The 23,674-nt window shown below is 36.7% G+C and overlaps 1 protein-coding gene across 1 annotated transcript; it reads right to left on the bottom strand.

The window, feature by feature from the left end:
• Window positions 1-20,896: 20,896 nt before the first annotated feature.
• Window positions 20,897-21,841, bottom strand: LOC140516547 (olfactory receptor 5D13-like). The gene has a single exon (XM_072627494.1). The coding sequence runs from the start codon at window positions 21,839-21,841 to the stop codon at window positions 20,897-20,899; it is 945 nt and encodes a 314-aa protein (XP_072483595.1).
• Window positions 21,842-23,674: the final 1,833 nt, after the last annotated feature.

Consider the following 23,674-nt stretch of genomic DNA (forward strand, 5'->3'; position numbering starts at 1 on the left):
TGCTTACAGTGGTGGGGTGGGGTGTACTCTCAGGTGCTCGATCCTCCCACACTCTTTGAGCTGAGGAGAGTTCCTGGTGCTCCTGGACCCTGTTGCTGCTTCTGTGGTCTCCTCTTGTATGGGATCCTCTATCCCTTTAACTGCCTTAGGGACGGGGTCTGGCCACTCTACTGTTTCACATAGGTCCCACAGTCTTTTTCCACTGAAATTCCAATTTGTGCTTAGCATTTTGGGGTCGTGAAGTCTCGAAACCGTCACAGGTGCCCAAGATCAGTGGCACCAAGGCTCCCAGTGTGGTGTGAGACACTTCTCAGCAACCTTCCAGCCTGTCCTGGGATGGAAATTTGCTTCACTCTGTCATTCTGTGGGTTCTGCAGCTCCAGAATTTGTTTAGATCTCTCCTACTTATCTATGTTATTTTTCCATGATGAGACACTGAGACATGAAGATTGTGCTATCTATGTAGTGCTAGCAGAAAGAGTAAAGAATTCACCCATTCAAGTAGAGGGACGTTGTTTCTCTTTTAAATTGTCTCATATATTGTAAACTAGTGAAGTGATGTCTAACAGAAGCCGAAATTAGGTGTTCTTAAATCTCTTTTTTTTATATGCTTTCTACAGCAGCCCTCAAAACAAAGAACCCTCTGTTTCATAAAATGAGGTTTTGCATGCATACATTCCAAGCTTATTCTTTTTCTTATTTTCAACAATAATGTTTACTGGCATTGAATATATATCAATTGCATTAAAATTATTTTCATCATTGAGACAGGATTATCCATTAGATCTCATACCATCATCAGTCTTCTTTGCTTTTATCTTTCCAGTGAGCTTTTTTAACTCTGGAGAAGAAACTGAAGTTGATAAATTTGCAGTTTTACCATGCATAGACTTGATTAAAATAATCAAAAGTGAAATGAGCAGAACCAAGAAAATGTATTCAGTAACAGCAATATCGTTTTAATGAGAACATTAAGGGACTAAATCATTTTAGCTATTATAAATAATGAAATTGACTGAAAAGAACATATGAGATAAGACACTATCTACGTCCAGAAGAACTGATAAATTGAATTACATGCAGAATGTGCATACATACATACAAATATACAATTCACACAAAGATAAGTGCATATATGCATATGCGTGTGCAAACAAATACAACTATATATATATACATATATGTGTGTATGTATGTATGTATGTGTGTATGTATGTATGACGACAGCCATCTCAAGGGCAGGGGTGCAGAGGGAAAAATGGAAAAAATACATGGAAATTGAATATATGTTTAAAAGGAATAAGAAATTATACATAGTATATTACCAGTTTCCTGTGTAATCATGTTTATATTACACTACATTATAGACATGCTTGTTTGATTGCAATAAATCAAAATAGAAATTCACTGGAAGACAATTTTTATGACAGAGTTGCTCATGTTGAAACAATAGAGAGCCCGGAATCTTTGTCTCCATAATAAGAATAAATGAATAAACCAACATTTTTTAAGCATTCACTGTGTTACAAGAACTATACAAAGCCCTTTGTAGGGCTAAATTAGGATTTATAATATTGTTACAATATTATTATAATATATTTAATATATTATAATACTATCTATTAATAGAGGTACTCAATATGTGGTTATAATCCAAAATTGAATATAGTTACTCATTGAGGCATTTCTGTCTGGTAGTTCTCCAAAAGCCATCTTCTTACCCCACTAGTAAACGCTAACGATTATTGTTCCATTCTTAAATGTGAAGTAATGGAAACATAAGTGTTGAAGAAAAAAAGAAAACAGGTTTTCAGTCTTGTAGAATTAGATTTATTTTTACAATATCATCAAGGAGGTTTAACGAACGGTTTTGAGGTGGATGCTACTCATGAAGTATATTACAATGATTTTTCTGCCAGTGTCTTTTCTCATTTCAAACGTCACTGTTTCATTTGCTACTATACTACTTTTCTGACTTCCTTTCAGATTATTGTAGAAGGAATGAATGCAAGAATGAACACCAGACAGGGGAGTAACTGAAAAGGATTCAGAAAATTAATTAAAGATCACCATAAGAATAGCTTCGACAGCAGCCACAGAATTTACAAAAACAAACATCTTAAAAAGAAATCATTTTGAGATCCATTATTTTTCTGAAGGTTTCCTTCACATCATTGTTCTTTAGACCATATATGAAGGGGTTTAGCATTGGAATCACTACAAGATAAAAAACAGATCCCACTTTGACTACAAGCCATGATTTTTTGGAATTGGGAATAAAATAGAGGAAGATGATGGTCCCATAGAAGATGGTAACAGCTGTCAAGTGGGAGGCGCAAGTGGAGAAACTTTATATCTCCCACTGGCTGAATGTATTTTTAGGATTGTGACAAAAATGATGTGACACAAGATGTAAGGATAATGACGAGGGTGCAAAATGCACTGAGACTTGTGAAGATCAAAAGCATTTTCTCACTGAATGTTTATCAGAGCAGGAAGCAGAAAGGAAGACAGAATATTTACATACAAAGCTATTAATGATTTGGGTCTCACAAAATGACAGTACAAGAAGTGAGTAGGTGAGTACAATAGAAGAAATTATGCCCCAAGAATACGCCACAGTCACGAGCAGGGCACAGAGATTTTTGGACATTTAAAACTGTATACTGCAAAGGATAACATATAGTAACAAAGCAGTCATAGGCCCTTACTGCCAACATGAACATCTCTGTTATCACACAGATGACTCTAATAGAAAACTGTGAGATGCAGGCCTTGATGGAAATGCTTCTGTCCTCTGCAATTAAGTTTTCTAGTAGTTTTGGTGTAATTATATTGGGTAACAGAAATCCACAAAGGATAAGTGTTTGAAGAAAAAGTACATGGGGGTGTGGAGTTTGGGATTGATCTTAATGACCACAATCATGCCCACTTTCCCCACTACACTGACTGCATAGATGATGAGGAATAGTAAAAAGAGGGGCATCTGAAGCTCTGGGTGCTAAGAGAATCTTAGGAGGATGAACATGACAGTGGTACTCTGATTCTTGTCAGGGCTCACCATGATTTCTTTTTGAGAGTATTAGAGACAGATCATGAGAAGAGAGACATAAATGAAACTGAGGAACAGAGAATAAGGGCAGAGTGTGATTTAGATGTTATTGTGGCTAAAGTTTTTATGGAGATAATAATAGGATTAGTTCCAAAGTTAGGATTTTCTGTCAAGTTCTAAACACATGGATTAAGAAAAATATCATGGAATGTGAAAGAAGCTAAAGAAAGAGTGAGATAAGAAATAGTCAGTAAATACGAATGGTTATAGAATCACACAATCTGAATCTATACCAAATATTCATTCTAGAAAATATAATTCATTCAGAACTCATAAGTGAAGGAGAACCTAAGGCAGTCTATTTCACTTATTGAAACATCCAAATATAGAGACAAAAGTCGTTCACCTCTCCTCCACTTTTTGAGTCCGTTATGTCATTGCTACCCTTTTGATGTGGTACATCCACTTCCCTGGAACCCAGAAGAGTAAGTTTCAGCTATCTTTCAAATAGAAATATGTGTGTATGTATGTATGTATGTATGTATGTATGTATGTATGTATGTATATATGTATGTATGTATGCATGTATCTATCTATCTATCTATCTATCATCTATGTATTTCTATATAACAAATTTTTGGTAATGTGCCAACTAACATAATTCACATTTAACGTTCTGATGCTATAGAGGCAGCTAAGTGACAGAGTGCTAAGTATGGACTCTGGAAAACCTGACTTCAGTTCTAGCTTTAGACACTTACTTGCTTTCTGACCCTGAGAGAATTATTTAAAGGGCTTTTTGTCTCCGTTTCCTTATTTTTAAAGTGAGGAAAATAATAATACCTATTTTGTAGGGTTGTTTTGAAGAACAAATGCAATATTTCTAAAGTACTTAAGACAATACTCCACACATAGTCAGTTCTGTATTAATATTAGTTATTATTTGCTTATATGATTTCAATCCTAATTGTGCGTCTTAGTGTCTGTGCAATCATTGATTAACTTCTTCACCTGTTTTGACTGTTTATAACAAAAGCAATAATATATACAACAATTTCTATAGCATTTTCTCTGTGCCACTTATTTTGCTATGGGATTTACAATTATTATTCAAATGATACTGAAATAATCTGGAGAGACAGGTGCTATTATTATCCCAATTTTACCATTTGGGAAACTGATGTAAACAGAGATATAAATGACTCTTCCAGGGTTCCACAGCTAATAAGTATCTGAGGTCAAATTTGAACTCAGTTCTCTCTGACTATAGGTCCAGATTTCTATTCATTGTACTGTAAAATATGAGTTTGGACTAGAAAATATGCACATTTCTTTTCCATATTCAACGTCTTAAAATCATTTACAAATCTACACACTAAAATCTTATGGTCCTTTCCAGTCTTTGTAAGTAGGATGAAAAGAATACCCAGATAAATAGGGATGACACCTATTAGTTGATTGCTAAATAGAACCTCCTGAACTTGTTTCTCCATAGCTTGTGACTTTACTGAAAGAAAACTATCATGAAACTGTTCAGAAGAAGTAGAGAAAGCCTAAAGTGGGGTGTTATAGGGACTTGATACATTATCTCTCCTGCCAGGGAATATTTACACATATCCCTTTAGAGAACATCACAATGTAGTAATTATCTTCCAAGTAGTAAACAACAACTTTAAAAAAAATTTAAAAAAAATTAAACAAACAAATGAATAAACAGAGAAATAGAAATACACACACAGGGAAAAAGAGAGAGAGAGAGAGAGAGAGAGAGAGGGAGAGAGGGAGAGAGGGAGAGAGGGACAGTGAGAGAGAGGGAGAGGTAGAGGAAGAGAGAGAGAGGAAGAGAGATGAAAGATGGTGGAGGTCTAGTTCCCTAAGAGTTAAGTTGGTCATGACTGGGGATGGTGAGTTGGAAAATGGGTCAAGGAAGAAGCAATGGGAGTGAGCTTTTCAACTTGGATTTCTCTTTTTATAGAAGTGCGATAGTAGAACATCACCCACTTCGATGGGTGTCCAAGAACAATGGATGTAAGATAATATGATGCCTGAAAATTAAAAATACCCAAAGTGGTAAATACAGATGTATGGCTTATTCCAATGTCACTTTTCATCCAGGAATAGCAGTGTTCAAATTTCCATTCCAATCTCTACTACTTCAGAGTATTTCCACATGTAGTTTCCATCCCTTCTATTTCTGCCCCTCCTTCCTTCTTTAAATGTACAAACTGTAGCTTCTTCCACTTAAGCATTCTTTTCTATACTGTACCAAACTTTATGCTCTGAGGACATTGTTCCTTGGTTATGATTTTTCTGCTATAAAGCTGTGTCCAAGAGTTGACATTTCATAAATTCTAATGAACTACCACTTTCTTGTTTTTCATAAATTTGCATGATCTTCTGACCTTCTATAAAGGATAGCAAATGTCTCTCCAAACTATCTCAACCTGTTTTTCCATGGGCCCTTTTAAATGGCTTCACCAAAGTCTCACATAAGTTATCAGCCAATATTGATCATTCTCATTAATATGGGAAGAAAATTGCACATTGAACTGTAAGAGCTGTTTATAACATAAAATTAGAGAGTTACCTGAGGCTTTCAGTCATGTCCAACTATTCCTGATTTTATTTGAAGTTTTCTAGGCTATGATGTTGTTGTTTGTCTTATGTTCTCAAAGGAGACCATCACATTAGGGAGGTAATGGCATGACATGAAAGTGAATTGGGCTTAAATGAGGGAAGACTGCAAAATCACCAACCTTGTTTTCTCCTTTGGAGTCATCTGGGTTCAATGGCCCTATTATAGATCAGGACAACTGGAGATGCCCCAGAATGTTTTCCAAGATACTGAAGTAGTTAAAAATTTTCGTTCTCCAGTTAATTTTACATATATGGAACTATAAATCAAATTGGGATAAGTGACTTGACAAGGTTCACAAACTTAGTAACTGTCTAAGGCTGGATTTTCACTCAGACCTTCCCAATTCTAAGCCAGTGTTCTATCCACTGCACCACTTAGCTGCCCCTTGTTTCTCGTTCTTTTTTCAGTCTTATTGCCTGAGATACAAGGTGGTTATATCACTTGTCCAAGGTCATTTAATTCAAATATTCCCTAATAACATCTTCAGAGTTAGAGTGAGAAAAAGAATCTCCCTGATTCAGTCTCTTGCTTGTGGCACATTATTCTTCCTGGATTTATTATATTTGTATGCATAGACATATGTGCATATATATATGTATATGTATACATAAAGCAAACATGTATAGGTGTGTGTATACATACACAAGCAGTCCAGTTAAGAAATAAACCACCAAAATTAAAATGGTAGGTGCCCCAATACTAGACCCTTTAAAAAAGTTTTCTTCATATCTATTTATTTTTCTGCGTTTTATCTACTTTTTCAAACTCACCCATTTCGTCTGCATTTCTGTTATCTCCAATGGATTTGTTGGCTCGGTGGTCTTATGGCTATAGGTTTATGGTGTATTAACATAGATTTCTGGCTTGAAGACTTATCAGTCATCTAGGCCAGTCCCTCATTTTAGAGGAGATTGATGCATCAAGATATAAAATAATTTGTCCAAGGTCACATAGGTATTAAACAGCAGAGTCATTATTCTGACTGGGCTGTTCTGTGTCCACATCTGACCCTCTTTCCGCTTCACTACCTCTCTTCTTCAAAACTAATCAATTGCCAAACAATAATAATTCTGTTTGAAATTATGATCACATCCAAATACACTATTAAAGTCTATAGACTGTCATTCACATTCTTCTATAAACTTGCTTTCTGATTTTCCATCCCATGCATTATCATTCTAGCATAAACACAACGAATATTCTTGGCTCCATACCTTTGCTGTCATCATACCTCTGGCCTGAGTGAACCGTTTCTTCTTTTTTAATTGTAGGAATATAAAAATTCCCTTAAGTATTGAGTAAAACTTTCCTAATTTTCAAATCATTGCTTGACCATTCTTTGTCCGTTGACCATCTCTGTCCAGCACTCTCTTAAAGATGTAAGACAATTTCTGTAAGATTCATTAGTCTCTCATTTTTGTTTCAAGTATTAGTACAAACTTTATAAGGACATATTCCCCTTCCTTACATAGATTATGATTTCCTTGATGTAAGGGAATGCATTTTTAAATAACTTTAGTCTTTTCACACGTTAAAACAAGATACACACAATTGATGGGGGGAAAAAAAACATTAAAAGATAAAGAGAAATATGAGTGCAACCTGAAGGCAATCCAATAAGTCAGCCTGTATCACTTTTAATAAGCTTTAATTGTTAAGAAAATCTGCCTGACATCTAGCCTAAATTTCCTTCTTTGTAATTGCCACCCCACTAATCTTGATTCTGTACAACTCTGTTGAAGACAGTAATGATGCTTTCCTTCTCATCCGTGTCTCATTTCAAGATTTATTTTCCCCTCGTACTTGTCCATTATGATGGCATTATAATCTTTCAGTATATTAACGTATGTCCATGAAACCATTGCCTTATTGTCAAAGATTTAAGCCAATTGCAAGTGTATGTTTCTTTAGTTATTATAGTTCTATATTACTCAGCTAATCTTTGAGGAGAGAACTCTAAAATTATTATTTTCAAAATCACCACAAGGATAGTTGAGGGCAAAATAATATGTTTGTTGTGTTGTTTTATTAAGTGATGGATTTTTGTGGTTGGTCTGGATCTTTGATTCCAGTGATTTAAGAACCTTTAGACATGTAAACCACCTCCATTAATACACTTTCAGGGTCCTTTTGCAATTAAAACTTCAGATAATTTCTTAGGAGTATGGTTGAACTCGCTCCCCTCCCTGCCCCTTTCTTTCACTTCACTGGAGATGCTTCTCAGGCATAACATGAACCAAAGTTGCCCCTGTTCCTAATACCATAGATCCTACTGTGCTTCTTCTCTACCACTCTTTAGTAATTCCAGTAAGCATTTAATTTTCCTTTTATTTTTATCAGATATGTAATTTGGTTCCTTTCTAACATTATGCCCCAACAATTCCTAAGTGAAGCAACAGCTGCTGCCAAATTACTCTGGTCATTTTTCTTTGAAGATAATACAAGCATTTCTGCCTTCATGCCTTTGTATATGTCATTTTCCCCAAAGTGTGATGCCTTCTCTTTTGATCCCTACTAAATTTAGTCTAACCTTTCATGCAGAGCTTGCTCAAGTTGCTGACAATCCTACTCTCCTCACCCGTGGGTATTCTTCATTCCCCTCAAATCTTGTAGCATTGATTTTAACCGCCAGTGGATCTTTAACATGAATTACACGGTAATAATACTGTTCTTTGTATGTATATCTTCCCACACGTATTGAAAACTTTTTCAGGAAAGGGACATTATATCATACCTCCTAATATTTGTGGTTATTAGGTTCCCGGCACAAAAATGTTGAGCAGAAAATGAGTGAGGATGAGGAGGAGGAGAAAGAAAATGATCTCAGATAAGCCCTCCCATTTCCCCCCCCCCCCCTTCTGGTAGTACCTTTCTGATTTATCTTTCAGGGAGCTTATGAAAGGAATATTCTAGTTTCCAGTCAATATACCAGTAAAAAAATAGTATATAGGAGGAAATTACCAGACAAAGATACTCACCAGAACATAGGGCGTCTTGCAAGCTTTATTTCCTAGATCTATAACACATACAGATGATGCATCTTGTGATATAGTAAATTCATGATTAGATACTTTACCAATCCCTTCCTATTTACCAAACTAAAAATTAACCCACTGGTATATATTATTGACAGAAAATCAGTCTCATTCACTGACTGCATGAGGAGAATGGGATTATCTCCATTTTACAACAAAGCTCAGAGTAAGAGAGATGTCCCTCTACTCTATTTGAAAACTGAGTATGGTACTTATGTGAAAAATCTTACGTTTGCCTACAATACCTTTGGGAACTAGGCCCTAGAGACTCTATTGATGCAACACATGTGGTCTCAAAAGAGATAATTCAAGAAAAATATCTGTCACTTTCAGTAAACGAAGTTTTCTAAAAATCAAATTAGTCTTGCAGTTAGATTTTTTTCCCCACCTTCACAAATATTAACATTCACATTCCCTAAGATTATATAATATAAAATTGAATGCATATTGTCATATAATTCAATGGTTGACCTTCAAAGGAATTGGGGTAAGGCTTGACCAGAATCATCTTGATAAATGTCTATTGAGAAAATTTAAGAAATTCTTCTAGATTTCACCTTGCCCAGGACAATAAAGGCATAAAAAGTGGGCTTCCAGATACAGAATTCCTTCCTCCATCTACGTCCTGGCATAGGAATCTATACACAGTATGATTCCACTTGGTGACTGAGTGGGAACCAGCGACCCTTACTCAAATTAAACTCAGAGGCTTCTCAAGGCAGAAGGCAAAAAGGAATTTATTATAATCTCATGAGACTGGGCACTTCTTGGGAGATTATGGGTGGTATCAGCAAGGGAGTGCACCTGAGCAGAGAGGAGTAGAACATTAAACAGTCCCTAACACAGAAGACCTCTAGCCTCTCTTTCCATTGGCTGGGAATCTAGACACACAGTCTAAGCATGGGAATCTACTCAATAGACGAAGAACACAGAAAGGATTGTTGCTCACCAGTGAAGGTTTTTGTTACTAAATATTGAACTTAAGGGAAGAATGCTGAATGTAACATTAAGGTAGTGCTGAAGGGGAAGGGTACACCAAGTCGCATGACCAGAACTTTGGTGGTTTCTCCTCCATCCTGGAGCATTTTATTTACCCAAGGGAAATACTTAATTATTTTAGCTTTGGCAGGAAGGGTGGGAGTTTTGGGGAATTCATGCCTGAAGGGTCTTCACTTAAACTCATTTTACTCAGTGATCATCCAACCCACAGACAAGGGTCTCTACTGTAGGGATGCCACTATTATTATCATCAAACACTAGTACTCCTGAGTTTATAGCATTATCTCCAACCACTAGACACACTTTCCACAAGGAACGTCTGATACTTCATTTCCTAACTGTGTAATGTGTTGATGATCCTAGTGTCGTACTACTTTTTATGATCAGAAAATATTTCCTCCCTCTTTCATTCCCACCCCATTAATGCAATAATCAAGGTTGTGAAGATGGAGACATTCCTAGTCAGTCAACTGAGTAATAAACATTTGACATGCCCTTACAATGTTCCAAGAATTTCAGTTAATACTGAGGATATAGAGAGTAGGTCAGATTTTAACGAAGGAGCTAATAAGGAAACAATAGTGTACATACACAATCTATCCATTTTTAAAAGATCTCTAATTGTGATGCAAGCTCTTTTTTATTACAGACCTATCCATCTTGTGCCAGGTGTGTCATATAGAGGAATAAGATGATAATCAAAATAGTGTGCAGTAGGACAAATAGCTGGTTCAAATAAAATGAAATGACATTCATCAGTCAACAAGGATCTTTTAAGCATATCTAAGTGCTAGACATCCAAAGAGTGGATGAAAGAATGTATTTTAAATTGCTTACATTCTAACAGTAATAATAATAGTAGTACCTCACATTTTATAATACCTTATTTAAAGTTATTAAGTTCTTTCTTAATAAGAAACCTCAAATATACACGTTTGGCAGACTTCACTTAAAATCTTAGAAAGAGTAAGACTAGTGATTTGCATCCTTAAACTATGACATTAAACAATAAACAAGCATTTAATAAGTACTGTACATATTCCAGACACTATTCTAAGCAGTAGGAATATAAATATAAGCAGAAAGAAAGACAGCCCCGTAGTCAAAAATCTTCCATCCTGATGAGTGAAGACAACAATGAAAGAAAACTTTCTTAGGAATTCTCCCTGATCTCTGTATCATTCAATAAAGGCAAGGAAAATAGGATCTTTTGCTGTTTTTATTTTTGTATAATGAAGAAGTATAATAACTCTATTTGAATGTGACTGAGGAGGATCTTTCCCACCCATTGTCCAGTCAGAGAATATTTGTATGAAGGTCCATGGCTTTTGTTGATGAGGCACTGGTTCTCAAGGGATGTGATGCCCTCTGGCTCTAAAAAGTGTATAAAGACTCTGAGGTTGAGCTCTTATTTTGGGGATTAGTTTTTGTAATAAGGTTTGAATGTCAGATGAGAACTCTGGAAAGCAACTGAGGAGCCCCACCCTGGATTTGAAAATCCAGATGTCCTGCTTCCCTCTCTGGTATGGTAAGATATTTATACCTGTCTGTTGAATTATGGTCAGGCAGAGGAAGCCATGCCTGTTGACTTTTACTTTCTCTGTATTATTTGAATTTCAGGGTGGTGACTCCTCTGAATTAGGTGAATGATATATGTGCTTGGTTAAAGGAATGGTGCATGTGCTTGATTAAAGTGATTGTTAACCCCTCAAAAGTTGCTTTTTCTTTTATGAATGCATATCTAAGAACCTGTTATAGCAGGCCTCCGTGTATGTTAGGGTGCTTACTGATACACACTCATGATGTCAGCCTCACCTAAGCTCCCCCCTCCCAAACTGGGTACAGGCAGCTCTGATAATATGGAGCGCTACACGGAAACTGAGGGATGCAGGAGTAAAGAGCTCATGACAGTACTTTCTAGAATAGAAAGCAGCGGAAGGACTCTAGAAGGACCAACTGGTAGAATATCAGATACAAACCTTGCATCCATTCAACAGCATCAAGCAATGAAAATGGCACTAAATAAACACATAAAAACAGATGCAGGGAATTTCCAGAAAAAAAAGAAAAGGAAGACTGAGGGATCAGGGCTAAATCTAGCCTCTTTTCATAACCATAAATTTGCAAAAGAGAAAAGAATAAAAGCAAACTGTTGAAATGATGGAAGTGATTACAAAAAGGCCACACAGATAATGAAGTTAACATCAACAAGCACTTAGTAAATGACTTTTTTATGTCAGACACTGGCACATAGCAGAGAATGTCAAAGGAAAAAAAATGTATTCATACACATATAATAGTGAGCAAATATTTTAAAGGAGTCAAAATAATTAAGAAATGGTTTGGATCAAAAGAATTTCATAAGATAAAGGACTAGAGTAGAATAAATTCTATTAAGCAACTAGAAATAAAGTGCAATAACTTCAAAACAGATCCAGAATGATCTAGAACAATGAAATAATGTCAAGATGGAAATTTTTAAAAGTAAAGAAGATGACGAATCAACTTCTGTTTTTAAGCTAGTATTGTGTAAGAAGCAGTGTATGAGGCATTTAGAATATATATACAAAGACAGAAACTATCTTCCCCTTCGGAAAATCTGTAAACTCATTGAAAAGGCCAGCATGTATATAAATATATCTAAAATATATATGAATCAAGTCAACACAAATTATCAAACAAGGAAATTTTGGAGGAAGGACACTCAGATTTGGAAGGATACGGAAAAGCTTCCAAAGGAGGCACGTTTACCCCGCGTCACAATGGAAGTAATTTTATGAAGTGGAGAGGAGAATGGGGTGCATTTCAGGAATGCAGAAATAGTGCTTCAATGACTTGCAGGTGTGAGATGGAGTAACTTTGGGGAGGAACAAGAAAGGTCACTTTTCTTAGTTTGTAGAGTGTGGTAATGAGAGTAATATCCAATATTTCTACAAAAGTAGGTTGGGGCCTAGATTGCGAAGGAAGTTTCCATCTATACAGAAAAAAGCTTGTCTATTTTTGACGAGCCAGTAAGAAGTCAGTTCATGTGATTGATTGGGGTAGTGATACAATTTCATCTGTGATTAAGGAAAAAAAATCTTTGTCAACATTTTGGAGGATAGTTTGCAATAGGAAGACTTGAGGAAGAGAGACCAATTAGGAAGTAACTGAAAGTATCTATGCCATAAGTTCTAGCTTTTAGTTTATTTCTTTTGGGAAGGAATTGTTTTTGTTGTTGTTTTGGTCTCAGGCTGTTCGAGAGCTGTGTGCCACATGGCCAAGGCTGGACTAGGCTCCATGCTCTTCTCCACGTCCAGTGCAACCCACATTTTTTGTGGGCCTTTCAGGTCACCCTGGGCTGGAAATCTCCTCCACTCTGTTGTTCTCCACTTCTCCTGCTCCAAAATTTCTTGAGAGTCCCTCTCTACAAGTATTTTATGGGCTGTGGGAGGAGACCCTGCTTATGTGTGTCTTTCTACTCCACCATCTTGGCTCTGCCCCCCGGAACCTGTGATTTGAATGGGTAAAGATAAAGTCTATATAAGATACTCTAGAGTAAAACATGTGCCAAATATGCTAAGTAGGTGATTCAGGGCAAGAACAAGGAGTGGGTAAGGAGTGGTTTGTGTGTGTTCATCCTTCGTTGCCGAAGAAGACCATGCCAACAGAGAAATGATGACATGAATTGCATTTGGCTTTGTTTTGAGTGAGTGAGGGCTGTGCAGGGCATCAGCCTCACTTCTCCTCCAGAGACATCTGAATCCAGTGACCAGATATTCATCAGGATGACTGGAGATGACCCAGGATGAGGCAATTGGGGTTAAATGACTTGCCCAAGGTCACACAGTTAGTGAGTGACAAGTGTCTGAGGTGAGGTTTGAACCCAGGTCCTCCTGACTCCTACACTGGAGTTGTATCCACTGCACCACCTAGCTGCCCCTTAAGGGGTGGTTAGTTTTTAAAAGAAAGTGCAATTTCCATATTTACTGCAAAGGTATTTTACCCAGAGTTCACAGGGAAATAGCCCGGGGTGGGGGAGGGACCATTACCTGGAGGTGTGGTTTTATGCCTGAAATATCATTGAGTCAACTAAAGGTCAGGGCTGACTCAGGAATATCAGGTTTCTCTCATCAAAGTCTTGTTATACAAGATAACATAAGGGCATATATGTATGTTTAAGTCTAGAATATCTATGATTGGTCATTGAGTAGTAAATATCCTTATGACCCAGTACATAACCAGTTCAGCCAGTAGACAGCTGGTTCAAACTAATAAGTTCTAAAGGTGCATCTGGCTACTGTTGAAGGAAGGGAGATAACAGTTTTTTTGCTGGGGCAGGCTGTGTCCTCGGGCTGAGGAGAAACTGAGTGGTATAATGTTTTGAGGCTAGGGAGAAATGTGATTTTTAGAGAGAAATTTGATTTTAGAATGGGGGTCAAAACACATAGAACCAAGTATCCCATCAACAGGACACAATGTTTCTGGGATTTCATGACCACATTTAAACGGGGATATGAAAGAAATTTAAAAGATGGCCACAAAGTGGTCATATGCCATCACTCCCAACATGTATGTGTCAGTCAAAATATAGTTAGCAGGAAAGAAGAATTGTGTGATGCATGTAGGGTTAGATATCGTCCTATCTTCTAAAATTAAGTTTTCCAACAACTTTGGTGTAACACCAGTTGAGTAACAGAAATCCACAAAGGACAAGTCTTTTAAGTAAAAAAAAAAAAAAAAAGATACACTGGATTTACAATTTGGAGTTCACAGTAGTGACTGCAATCATTCCATCACAGTGATTATATAAATGGTGAAGAAAACCTGAAAAAGAATCTGAAATTATGAGTAGTCAGAGAATTCCAAGAGAATGAATATGACTGCATCACTCTGATTTTTGTCACAGATAATCATGTCTAAATTGGAAAGAAATTTAAAAGCAAATCCTGAAAAACAGAATAGTGCAATGAGAGGGACATAGTTAATTATATGAAGGTAGGTTAAATAAATAATTGCAACTGAAGTTCATTTAAAGGAATTGAATATTCCTTTGATGAAACACAATTTTTCTTAGGGAAAAAAAAGGTCAGCCTTCAAGTCAGAAGGAATATCTTGTCTCTGATATACTGTCTTGTGACCCTGGATTAATCATTTAATATTTTCTTGACTTAGGAAATTCGTTAGTACTTTAAGTCACAGGTCAGATGCCAATCTCGTTCAAAAGTGTTGATTTCAAAAAGAAAGCTATTTATGCAAAACAGGTTAGATGTCTACACATAATAAGAAGTTTATTTGTGAAATTCATATTCAAATAAAATCAAGTTTAGTGAGAAATTAATAAAGACTAGGTGAGGGAAAAGGAAAAGAGGGACTCATGATGGAGACCAAAGGATAGGAGATGAGGAGAGAAGAGAGGAAAGGTCTCCAAATTCCTGCATATTCCACTTATTCTATAATTTTTTCTTCCAAATTTTTATATATTATTTTTTTCATTTAGTATTTAAATTTTACGTAGATATGGATATAGACAGAAATATAGAGATAGAGATAGATACAGATATATACTTGCTGTTTTTCAGTCATCTCAGCAATTTTCAACAATTCCCTACCAAATTTGGAGTGTTATTTGCAAAGGTACTGGAGCGGTTTGCCATGTCCTTCTCCAGTTCATCTTATGGATGAAGAAACTGATGCAGAATTAAGTGACTTGTGCAGGGTCACACAGCAAGTTATTTTGTTAGGCATATGTGAACTCAGAAAGAAGAGTCTTCCTTATTCCAGGGGTATCATTCTATCCATTGTGCTACCTACTTACCTCTTAGGTACACACACACACACACACACACACACACACACACACACACACACACTGTAGTATGTAGTATAAGTAAAGGATAATTTCAGAGGACACTGACCATAAAGGAGTATGACATACGGAGAGACAGAAAGAGAGGGAGAGACAGAGAGACAGAGAGAGAGGGGTGGGGAGAGGGAGAGGGAGAGGGAGAGGGAGAGGGAGAGGGAGAGGGAGAGAGAGAGAGAGAGAGAGAGAGAGAGAGAGAGAGAGAGAGAGAGAGAGAGAGAGAGAGAGAGAGAGAGAGAGAGAGACAAGTAAATTGATTGAGGCCTGAATGTTTGCTTGTGTCTTTTTCTCTGTTTCAAAGACTGTGTCTATCCCCTGCCTATTTCTGTCTTTGTCCGTTTCTGTCTCTCTTTTCAACATCTAGAATTTCACAGATTTATAGCAATCCCCTAACAGTTAAACTTTTTCTCCCACTGCAAAATAGTCATTGTTCTACAACTTAGAGGCTTCAGAGATTTTGGAGTCATCAATAAGTTAATCTTGCAGTCACCAAAGCAAGAATTAATTTTAGAAAAAATTATTTTGGAGTTCAATAGTTTCCTAACAGCTTCTTTCACATCTTTGATCCTCGGCCTGTGTATTCGGGGGTTCAACATGGGCAAATGACCACTGTGTAAAACACAGAAGTCACTAACTATGAGCCATGAAATTTTAGAATGAGGGACACAATAGAAAAACAGAAAGGTCTCGGAGAAGATGGAGATGATTCTCAGGTAGGACACAGGTGGAGAAGGCTTTCTTCTTTCCAATGGCTGACTGCATCTTTATTATGATGAAAAAAATAACTATGGGATGTTAGAATGGTTATAAGGGTTCACAGGACATTAAAATTAGCAAGGATGAAAAGTATCATTTCATTTGTCTGTCTGAACAGAAGATGGAGATGATGAGCAACTACTCACAGAGTAAATTGTTAATTATGTTAGTCCCACAAAAAGACAATCTATTGAGAGAGTAGGTAAATATGAATTAAAAAATTATTCCCCAAACACATGTCCCAGTCCCCAGAAGTGTACAGTGTTTCCGAAACACAGCAATCATTTTTAGAAGGAAGCCACTAATGGTCACAATGTGGTCATAGGCCGTTACTGCTGACAACAAAGCTTCTGTCAACAGACTGGTAGCAGATTAAAAAAGTATTGTGTGATACAGCTTCCAAAAGAAATTTTTCTGTCTTCTAAGAGGTTTGGTGTAACTCCAATGAAGTAACAGCCATCCCCAAAAGATCAGCGACTAAGGAAAAAGTACATGGTGGTGTGGAGGGTGGGGTTCATACTGATGATCACAATCATGCTCAGATTTCCTAAAACTCTGATGTAATGACAATTTTAATGGGAAAATCTTTCACATTCATTATAAAAGACCCGTTAAATCACATGGAACCTGTGGTGGGAAGAATTTGTTGAGCGGGTGGAGCAGGAAGAGGCAGAACTAGAGCAGAAATGAGAGGAAGTTAGTCTTGAGAGCAGTCAGTCAGGAAGGATGTAGGCTGCTGGGTAGTGTGAATGAAAGGGTTTATTTGTGATTTTGTCTAAGAGGGCCTGTTTGTGATTTGTTTAAAGGAGCAGGTTTGTGGGAAGCCTAGAAGAGCCTAAGCTTGGGGATGTTGTCCTCTGCACTGTTATTGGGTATAGATTTTTATTGCTGTGATGGATTTTGCTTTCTGGTGTCTGAATAAACGTTTTGCTTCTGCCTTCCATGTGGGGAGTCTGTGGTATTTCGCTAATCAGAAAAGCACTGGGATATTCATGGTGGTGCTAGGCTCTGTGAATATTGCATTGGCACTACATGCGAACACACATACATAATATCACAGATTGTTGTGGTGTTCATCCTTCGTTGCTGAAGAAGACCATGCCTTCAGAGAAATGATGACATGATTTGCACTTGACTTTGTTTTGAGGAAGGGAGAGCTGCTCAGGGTCACCAACCTCACTTCTCCTCCTGAATCCTCTGAATCCACTGGTCAGATATTCATCTGGGTGACAGGATGTGACCCAGGATGCAATGGGAGACCTTGGTCCCTTTAGGCCAAGGTCTATTCAGGTACTCAATTAGGGTGAGGTAACGCCCATTTAGTGAATAAGCATGTTTAGGAAGTAGTCAGGGGGTGGCCCCTTTACTGAGGCAAAGGAAAATCACTACATCAGGCTGGGAGGGAAACAGCAGCAGTTATTATTGATAATCACCCTTAAGCCAGGAGGGTCCAGAAAACAGCCCTTAAGTGGAGGTTGGGCAGGGGCCAAGTGTTGTCTAGTCTATGGGCTACATAGTGCAGTAGGTTTAAGGTTTTGGGAAAGGGAAGGTAAAGGAAGGAAAGGAAAGGGAAGAGAAGGAAGAAATCTAGCCAGTTAACCCCAAGTTAACGGGGTCTCCTCTGGTCATCCAAATTTACCTTCCTTTGGAAAGGAGAAGGTAGGACAGGAGGAGCTGAGTTGCCAAGATAGGTGAGTCTCCGTTCAGGCAGCTGAAATACTCACAGACTCTTGTGTTTGTCCTTCGTTGCCAAAGAAGACTATCCCATCAGAGAAATGATGACGTGACTTGCACTTGACTTTGTTATGAGTGAGGGAGGGCTGTGCAAGGTCACCAGCCTAACTTCTCCTCCTGAGCCACCTGAATCCTGTGACCAAATATTCATCACATAGATAATAAGAAATAGGAGTAAGAGGCGGACTTGGAGATTTTGGTACTCAGATTATCCTAAGAGGATGAATATGATCCCAGCACTTATTTCATCACCATGGATCCTATTAAAGGAAAGCACACCATTTCAAATCTAGATTTGAATGGCTGTATCCTGCAATCCTAACCTTAAGAAAATATCTATCTACTAGAGGTGGATAATTCGTCCCATACCCATTTGGCTGAAGACTTTCAAGGAAGGGGAACGGATGAGGTTTTAGGAAAATCCATTTGACTTGTATAGCTCTAATTAAGATGAGACTTAAACATACACTAATTGTAAATTGTCCTACTTGTATTTTCTACCCATTGCTAATCACTGTTCTGTAATTGCCATAATATTTTCCTCAAGCATAATCCTATCATGTGATACTTTACTCCAAAATTCTAGTGATTCTTTATTATCTTTGGGATAAAAACAAAAACAAAAACGAAAACAAAGAACAGTTCTATTTGAAATTTAAACACCTTTGCATTGAAGCTCAAACCTACTTGCTAAGAGTACTATACATTATTTTCCTTCTTGAACTCTATGACATAGACAAATTGATATTATTGCTAGAACTCACATATATCTCTTCATTGCCCACCTCAGAGCCTTTGCATAGGTAGTCTTACACTGCCCTCATGCAGTCTCTTTTCAGGTTGTCATCTTAAGAGTTCCAACTTCCTTTATAAATCAGCTCAAATTCCACTTCCATACAAGAAAGATGTTCCAGAAATCTAGTATTTATGTTATATATATTTATAAGTTGTCTCCAAGATGTCTCCCATATTGTCTCCAAGAGAAAAGCCAACATCTCTGAAGACATGGATATTTTTTGTGAATTTTAGTAAAACTAATACCTAACCAAGAACCTACTGCCTAGTAGACAAATAATAATTGCTTGTTGATTGTTTCATTATTTTAGTCCTTCAGATACACGAATGCATTTACTGAGGACTTCAAGTCTTTTTTCTAGCATGGCCATACCAAAATTATTTCACTAATCCTCATTTGGAAAGAGTTAGATCTTCTTCATGAAGATCACCCTGCTGTACACTCTTTCCTAATTATTTATGTCTGTCCCATGGTGAGGCACTGAGATTTGAAGATAGTATTCTATACTCTAGTGTAATGAACTACTACACTAGTAGTTCAGTTCAGCACAATGAATATAGTACTACCACACTTGCTAGGAGACAAGAGTACAGGATTCTCCCATTAAAACAGAGGGATGCTTTACCTCTTTTACATTATATTACATATGGTAAACTAATGCTCTCTGAAATGGTGTTCAGCAGAACTTGAAATTGGATTATTTCAAATCTCTTCCTCTTTTATGATGAAAAAAATTATCTTTCTATAGCAACCTTCAAAACAAGGAACGCTCTTTTCATTATCTGTTTTTTGTATGGATATTTTGTAAATTTATTCTTTTTCCTCTTGTCAAAGCTAATGTAGACTGATATTGAACATGTATCAATTGCTTTCAAATTATTCTTATCATTAAGTCAAAACTGCTCACTAAATCCCTGGCCATCACAACTCATCTTGGCTTTTGTCTTACCACTGGACTTTGGTAGCTCTGGAAGAGAAACTGAGGTTGCGAAATTTGCAGTTCTACCATTCTTGCAAAAATAAAGAAAATTGAAACTAGCAGAACCAAGAAAACATTGTGTTCAGTAACAGCAATATCATTATATTAACAACATTTTGACTCTATAATTTTGATTAGCATAAGTAACCAAATTAACTGCAAAAGACTTATAAAGGAAAACACTATATTTAGAGGAATAACTGATAACTAAAACCAAAAATAGAATCAGTTTACATGTACAGACACATGCACATATATATATATAAGTATATATATGTATATATATATATATCAACTTTTTATTATACTGTGACATGCCAATTATTAATTTACGGCATTAATTAATATTAAAAATAAATTAGAAACCAATTTTTATGAGTAGCTCATGTTGAAAGAGAGGAGAGATGAGAATGTTTTTGTCCACACTACAAATGAATCAATGAACAACACTTATTAAGTCTCATCTATGTTACAAGGACTGTAGTAAAACCTTTGTAGAAATAAACTTGACTTTTTAAGAATTCTATTTTTAAAACAAAAGAATTCCATTATCCTATTGAGTTGTGCCAGGTGTAGGTAACTATTATTTTCTTTCAACAGTGAATAACATCAGTGGTTAAGGTGTTTGTTTTTGGCAGGACTCCAAAAGCCATCTGTTCATCCTATAAGCTCTCAGGTTAGATTATTGTTCCATTTTTTTCTGCGAAGAAATGGAAACTTGAAGATTGAAAAAGAAAAAGAAAATGAGCATTCACACTTGTAGAACCAGTAGATTTGTTTTTACAGTAAATTCTCAAGGAGTTTTAATTAAAGTTTCTGAAAGGTTGATGCTGCTCATGGAGTATATCAAAATAATTTTCTGTCAGTTAATTTCCTCCTTTAAAACATCGTTCTTTCCTTTGCCTAAGAACTATCTGACTACCTTTCAGATGACTGTAAAAACTGAAGATCTGACGAAAAGAGAAGTAATTAACTGAGTAGGTCTCAGAGAATTAATTAAAAATCATCATCAATTCCACTGGAATAGTTTAACGAGTAGTGATAGAATAGATATAAATGGCCTTATAGAGAAATGGTTTTGAGATCCACTATTCTTCGGAAACATTCCTTCACATCATTGTTCCTTAGACTGTATATGAAGGGATTTAGCATAGGAATAACCACAGTATAAAAGACAGATCCCACTTTGACTATAAGAGATGAGTTTTTAGAATTGGGAATACAATAGAGGAAGATGATGGTCCCATAGTAGATGGTAACAGCCATCAAGTGGGACGTGCAAGTGGAGAAAGCTTTATATCTCCCACTGGCTGAATGCATTTTGAGGATAGTGACAAAAATTAAAAGATAAGATGTAAGGATAATGATGAGGGTGCAAAATGCATTAAGATTCACAAAGATAAAAAGTATTATTTCACTGAAATGTTTATCAGAGCAGGAAGCAGAAAGGAATACATTATATTCACATACAAAATTATTAATGATTTTGATCTCACAAAATGACAGTACAAGAATTGAGTAGCTGAGTACAATAGAAGAAATTATGCCAGAAGTGTATGCCACAGTCATGAGCAGGGCACAGCGTTGTGGGGACATGAAAACTGTATACAGCAAGGGATAACATATAGCAACAAAGCGGTCATAGGCCATCACTGCTAACATAACCATCTCTGTCATCACAAAGATAGCACCAATGGCAAACTGTGTGATGCAAGCATTGATGGAGATGCTTCTGTCTTCTACAATCAAGTTTTCTAGAAGTTTCGGTGTAATTATGGTGGAGTAACAGAAATCCACAAAGGATAAGTGTTTGAGGAAAAAGTACATAGGGGTGTGGAGTTTTGGATTGATCATGATGACCACAATCATGCCCACATTCCCCACCACAGTGACTGTATAGATGGTGAGGAACAGTAGAAAGAGGGGCACCTGGAACCCTGGGTACTCAGAGAATCCTAAGAGGATGAACATGACCGTGGTACTCTCATTCTTGTCCGGGCTCATCATGATTCCTGTTGGAGAGTATTAGAGATGGGTCATGGGAAGCACAAATACATGAAATTGGGGAACAGAGGCTAAGGGGTGGTGTGTGAATTAGAAATTATTATTGTTACAATTATTAGAGAGTTAAATTCGATTAGCTTCAAAGTTAGCTCTTTCTGTCAAGTCTTATACACTCAGATTCAGGCCTCCCTCACACAACACAAAGTCAAGTGCAAGTCATGTCATCATTTCTCTGATGGCATCGTTTCTTCTTCAGCAACGAAGGACGAACACACAGTCATACGTTCAGATTAAGAGAAAATCATGGAACATGAAAGAAACCAAAGAAAGAGTGCTATAGAGAATTGTCTGAACATAGGGATGGTATGTATTCACACCATCTTGTATAATCTGTATTTACCTATAATCCATTAAGAAACCTTAAGTGAAGGAGAACCCAATAACCCCTAAGGTAACCCATTTCATTTCTTCAAATACATGCACAGATATACATATATACATACAGATTTATGTATACTTGGATGTATATATGATATATTTGTGTGTGTATGTGTGCAAATTACAAAATGGAGGTAGTGTCCATTGACATAAAAATCCCATTAGAATTACTATGCTGGAGAGGCTGTAAACTGAGAGAGAGTTAAATGTGGTCAGGAAAACCTAAGGTGAAATCCAGCTTCACACACTTACTTGCTTTGTTACCCTGAAAAATTTATTTAACTTCAGTTTGCCTCAGTTTTCTCATTTTTAAAATGAGGAAAACAGTAGTACCTAATTCTTAGGGCTGTTGTAAATATTAAATGGGATAATATTTTTACAGTGCTTAAGGCAATGCCTGACAAACTGTCAGTGCTATATTAATGTTAGTTCTTATTTGATTAAATGGTTTCAATCCTAATTATGTTTCTTAATGCTTATGTGATCTTCAACTACTCACTTCACCTATTTCGCCTGAGTTTTATAACAAGAACAATGATAATAATAACCAACGTTTATATAGCATTTTACATGTGAAAGTTATTTTGCAAAATGTTTTACAATGATTATCTAAATGATCACAAAATAACCTGGAGAGGTAAGTGCTATTATTATTCAAAGTCGACATATGGGAAACTGATGCAAAAAAAGGTAAAAATGCCTTGCCCAGTGTTACACAGTTAATAAGTGTCTGAGGTCGGATTTGAACTCAAGTCTCCCTGACTCCAGGCCAAGATTTCTATCCAATGTACTGTAGAATACGAAGTTTTACCAGAAAATATTAAAATTCCTTTTCTAGGCATAACATTATATATTCAATTTTAAAGTAATTTCCAAATCTACACATCAAAATCTTGTGGTTCTTTCCACTCTTTGTAAGTAGGATGAAAAGAATACCCAGATAAACAGGGAACACTCCCATTAGTTGAATCCGAGATTCAACCTCCTGAAGCTGTGTCTTTATTGCTTGTGGCTCTAATGAAATGAACGCCATGATGAAGCTATTTAGAAGAAGGAGAGAAAGTCTAAAGTGGGATTTTTAGAGACCTGATACATCATCTTTTCTGTCAGGGAGTACTTACACGAATCCCTTTAGAGAACACCACAGTGTCGCAGATATCTTCCAAGGAGTAAACTTCAATTGAAAAAGATATAATGAAAAATATGAACAAACAAATGATAAACAGAGAGATGGTGAGGAGAGAAAAAGACAGAGACAGAGATACCCACACAGAGACAGCGGAACAGAGACAGAGAGGGACAGGGAGATCAAAAGACAGAACAAAGGTGGTAGAGATCTAGTTCCCTGAGAGTTAAGTTGGTCATGACGGGTGTGTGTGTGTGGATTAGGAAATGGGT

Source organism: Notamacropus eugenii, chromosome Y (assembly GCF_028372415.1).
Source record: "Notamacropus eugenii isolate mMacEug1 chromosome Y, mMacEug1.pri_v2, whole genome shotgun sequence".
Classification (NCBI taxonomy): Eukaryota; Metazoa; Chordata; class Mammalia; order Diprotodontia; family Macropodidae; genus Notamacropus; species Notamacropus eugenii.